Source organism: Apium graveolens, chromosome 4 (genome assembly GCF_009905375.1).
Source record: "Apium graveolens cultivar Ventura chromosome 4, ASM990537v1, whole genome shotgun sequence".
In the NCBI taxonomy this organism is placed as follows: Eukaryota; Viridiplantae; Streptophyta; class Magnoliopsida; order Apiales; family Apiaceae; genus Apium; species Apium graveolens.
In genome coordinates this window covers 86896796-86901624 of record NC_133650.1, presented here as the reverse complement: position 1 = coordinate 86901624, position 4829 = coordinate 86896796, and the positions used below count along the sequence as shown (strand labels likewise).

At 34.6% G+C, this 4829-nt stretch overlaps 1 protein-coding gene across 1 annotated transcript; it reads right to left on the bottom strand.

Moving 5' to 3' along the window:
• Positions 1–641: 641 nt before the first annotated feature.
• Positions 642–2959, bottom strand: LOC141718147 (cytochrome P450 CYP736A12-like). Its single transcript, XM_074520524.1, has 2 exons — positions 2210–2959; positions 642–2054 (listed from the first exon to the last, which is right to left on the bottom strand). Exons 1-2 carry the CDS (start codon positions 2879–2881, stop codon positions 1227–1229), a joined length of 1500 nt encoding a protein of 499 aa, XP_074376625.1. The 5' UTR covers positions 2882–2959; the 3' UTR covers positions 642–1226.
• Between the last annotated feature and the right edge of the window lie 1870 nt (positions 2960–4829).

Sequence of the window (4829 nt, the reverse complement as noted above, 5' to 3'; positions counted from 1 at the left end):
TTCATGTCAGGCCCCATGCATACTAATTATGTATAGCAATGAATGATAATTATGTATACCTATGAATGACCAAGAGAGTAAAAATTATAGATAAATTAACTTAATGTATCTTGAATTTAAAAATGAAATATGATCTATGGCTGAGACCAAAAAAGTATACTTAGCTATGAGGAGTACATGAAAAAAATATTATTTAATAAAATTATTAGTTTATGGATTATTGATCAAGGTATAACTCTAATTTAACTTCACATCACTTAGTAGCAAATAATATTTATTAATTTTAATTTCTTACCATGTAAATAAAATTATATTTTTTGATAATAGTACAATTCTTTTTAACTACAAAAATTTGTACTTCAAAAATATATTTTAGTAAAATATACATAAATGTAACTAACTTATAAAGTTATAGATTTTTATTTTTAATTTACAAACCAGGCTGAGCAAACAAGTACCAGTTTGTTTGAATCCCTGGTCCCCTGACTACATTTCTTTGTTTGCTGTGCAGAGCGAAAGAACCGGTAAAGTAATAAATCGTGGTCTTATGAGGACTGTAACAAAGATGCTAGCAGATACCAGGAAGACTTTGAGAAGCCTTTCATCGAGGTGTCTGCTAGAGTCTCAACAGTTCATTGCTTGTTGTGATTGTGGGGAATATTTGAAGAAAGCCGAAACACGTCTTAATGTGGAGATTGAGAGAGTGTCCCACTACTTGGACTCAAAAACTGAAGTGAAAATAACAAATGTGGTGGAGAAGGAAATGATTGAAAGTCATTTTTATTTAAAATTTGTGGTCTTTTCGGGTAATGCCCAGACACTTTTTATTGAAAACAACAGGAGAATTGTATGAGCATTACTCCAGGTTATCGCAATTGGCACTAATGAAAGAGTCAATGGAAGCAATCGGGAAGGTGTTGAGAGGTTTGATGAGCCCGAACAGAGAAAATTTATCTTTACTGTATCCGAGGTACTGGGAAATCTGCCTCTGGTAGACTATTGATCCTAAACCTCAAGATTACATTCACATTAATGCAATAAGATTGTGGCGCAAGCAGCCCGATAAGGAGGACTAATACAGACAACTACATCAATTCTATATCATAATCACCATATTACAATGAATCAAGGAACCCTTTTTTAACAAATCAGAATGAATGAATGAATTTGTGTTAGAGAGAAATGATGAGCCTTTAGGTAATTACTACTTTCTAAGGCTACCGTGTTTAAATACGAATCTTAGGCACCAAGAGCAAGTGTTCGATTCGGGGAATAGTTAGCCCAAACTGCTCAGTCATATCCAAGTCTTCAGCAGATTTGCCGTGCGGTAACTCCCAATCAAAACAATGTAGCAACTGAGCCAACACTAGCTGAACGCTGAGCAACCCCAGTTGCATACCTGGACACCCTCTTCTACCACTACCAAATGGTAAGAGCTCAAAATCACGTCCTCGAAGGTCTATTTTACTCTCAGAAAACCTCTCTGGAATGAATTCTAGAGCATTGTCACCCCACACCTTAGAATCTCGTGCTATAGCCCATGCATTTACAATAATTCGTGACTTCTGAGGGATATGATATCCATTAACTACAATATCCTCCTTAGCTTCATGGGGACCAAGTAACGGTACAATAGGGTGTAGTCTCATACCTTCTCTAATAACCATGTACAGATATTCTAGTTTGGGCAAATCCGTCTCCTCCACCATTCTATCAAGTCCAACAATGGAAGTTAGCTCCTCTTGACATTTTTTCATTGCGCCTGGATGTCTCATTAGTTCTGTTAGTATCCATTCGATTGATGTAAATGAGGTGTCAATTGCTGCTGTAATGATATCGATCATGATGGACTTGATACTGGGTCTGTCAATCAGTTTGGCTAGCTCTTGGTGGTTGATAGAAGCGTTATTTCTAGATAAAGATATCATTTCATCGACAATGTCACGATTATTCTTAAGAGTGCCATTATTCAAATTTTGCTCATGCTCCTCAATAATTAGCTCCAACATTGCATCAAGTTTCTTGCTTGTTGCCTCGTATTTGCGTGACAATCCCTGTAGGAGGCAATGTGTAAATCACGTTAAAACTAGAAAGAGTAAAGAAGCTTAAAAATATGACAGAGATGATACATAGGACCTGAAAAATACTAAGTATGCCATTGTTTAACTGTACAACCAGAAATTATGAAGTTCCTTGACAATATATGTACCTGAAGGTCAAGTGGCTTTAGGGAGGGCACAAAGTCAGCAAGATTAAACTGTCCAGCCAAAGTAAAGGCTTCCGTCATGATGCCCTTGAGATCAAAGCGATCATCTTTGCTTCGTCCTAAAAGGAACCTAAACGTCATGTTCTCAATTAAACCCCCTACCTTATCACTAACATTCACCACCTCACCAGCCACGGCAGCTTTCTTAATGTCCTCCACGACTAAGCCAACCTCATCTCTTCTCATCCCTCGAAAAGAATTAACTTTTGCGGGAGCTAAAAGCTCTTGTACAACAAATTTTCTCACATGCCTCCAGTACGTACCATTGGTAAAACTAATGCCATTGTTACCATATGACATATGTGCAACAGCCTCCATTTGTGGTCGTGCTGCAAAAACACTGTCATGAGTTTTAAGGAAAAGTTGAGCAGCCTCAGGAGACGAGACAACTATAGCTGGCACCGAACCCATGCGTAAAGACATTATAGGACCATACTTCTTGGACAACTCATGGAAGGTGCGGTGGGGAAGGCTGCCCAAACTTAAAAGGCTACCAACAATCGGTAATCCTCTCGGGCCTGGTGGCAGTAGCTTACGCTGCCTGGTGTCGAGTATCCACCAGAATGCAGCTCCAAGGACCAGGAACAGAAATGAAAAAGCCCAGGAAAGTGTCATCGTTGGTTAATTATTTGGAAAAGGATATTATCGTTTTTAAAGATTGAAAGTAACTCAAGTATAGTAATGTAGTTGCTTGTATGTTGTGTGCTGTTTAAAAATGGTAGGAGTTTGGTTTTTATAGCTAGATAAACTGAGCAGCCAAAAATGAACCCACCTAAACCACAAGCAGTATTTCAACTGATTTTGTACCACATGCCTAAAAAAAAATTAAATATAAAATAAAAATTCCATGTGTAGGAAAGCTTCTGCTGGTTTCTTTTCCATTTTTATAAAAATGTTCCCTTCTTGTTTTTTTCTCCTAATATTTTTTTCAACAACACCCACATGCATGTACATGTACATCATATCTATTCAATTATTTCGGTCCTTAGTAATACATTTTTTAAATGCTTATAGAGTGCAAGGAGTTCACAAATCTACTTTTTCTATGCCGATTCCACCCTTACACGTCGATTAGACTTCAAGGAAGCAGTTGTATTACAATTATTAATATAATAAAACCAAGTCAAAGTGGCACACAGCAGTGAGGAACCCATTTAGACCGGTTTCTTTTTAAGATACAAATTTCAGCAGATTTTTTGTTCTTCCTATTTATTTTCTTTCAATAAAACCCTATTTTTTGGGTGTTTGTGTGTCTCTGCTATGCGGTGTGTGTTTTGTCTTTTTTTTGGAATATTTGTTATGTTTTTATTTAGTCATGCTTGGGTTTATCTGGTGATGGATCTGTTGAGGACGAATTTATTGATATTTTTGGTGATCTGCAAAGTCTGCATCGGATCTGGGACGGTGGTGATTATTGGAAGAGCTCACCTTTCACAACTAAAGATTGTTCATCTTTCATGGGTTTATACTTTCGACATGTCTATAGCTGCTATCCGGCATGTAGATAGCTGGGGTGCTTTCGGCATGTCTATAGTTGGTGTCCGACATTTAGATAGCTGGGGTGCCGCTTCTCCAATCTCATTTTATGCCATTGGTGTTTCTGAACACTGGGCTAACCATAGTTTTTATGTGATATGGTCAATTGCAATGTTGCTATTTTCTGAGATGCTGATCGCTTGGGATGTCTTTGATTTCGTTTTTAATTTCAAGAATTTTTAAATTTTATGTGTTAAACGATCAGGAAACAAATCATCTAATTGTTTTTAGTATGTTATTTGTTTTATCATCTGTTTGTATGACAGTTGGGGGTTTGTCCCTACTGTACTATATTCAATTTAACGAGAACTTTCTGCATTTGTCAAAAAAAAATTAATGCAAACGTTTGCTACATGGAAATCACAAATTTTGTTTAGAAAGAACTGAGGTTGTGTTTCACAAAAATTTGTGTGCGACACAATTAATAAATCCCTAGTTGTTTCTAATGAATGAATGATTTTTAATTATATATTTTATTTCAAAATTATTTATATTTTAATACATACTAGTTTAAAATCAGTGCTATGTACAGATCACACATATTTCTTTTAATATTCTATAATTTTTTAAATAATTTTGAATTCCATTTTGAATTTTGTTCATTTAAAACTTAAATGATATGACCTTATAATAATTATATGTTCATAACTATTTAGAATATTTAAACATATTTAAAGTGATAGCATTAGCAAGGAGGGAAATTTTATAATATCAAAGTTATTATTTTATCGAGGGTAAAAATATAATATCTTTATTATGCTGGGACCTTAAAATATATTATTTGAGCATGTTGATTACTTAATCGATTAAGAGTAATTCTATAAAAGATATTTGAAAAAAGAATATTATTGATTGAACGATATAGTTTTATTGATAATTCTGTGTATTTTTCAAAAAATAATATTTATATTTTAATTAAAATTTGATTTTTAGTTCACATCAATAGGATACAAATTATACTTAATTTAATGTTAATTTGATTTATCTCGGATCAGTGATTTATAAATTTTATTTTTGTTGGTCGAAT

What these genes read in the sequence shown, in the direction of transcription:
- LOC141718147 (XM_074520524.1), bottom strand. Translation starts at nt 2,881, where the DNA reads ATGACACTTTCCTGGGCTTTTTCATTTCTGTTCCTGGTCCTTGGAGCT. An exon ending in TAAAGCCACTTGACCTTCAG is followed by an intron (nt 2,055 to 2,209) that starts GTACATATATTG and finishes TGCCTCCTACAG; the next exon opens with GGATTGTCACGCAAATACGA.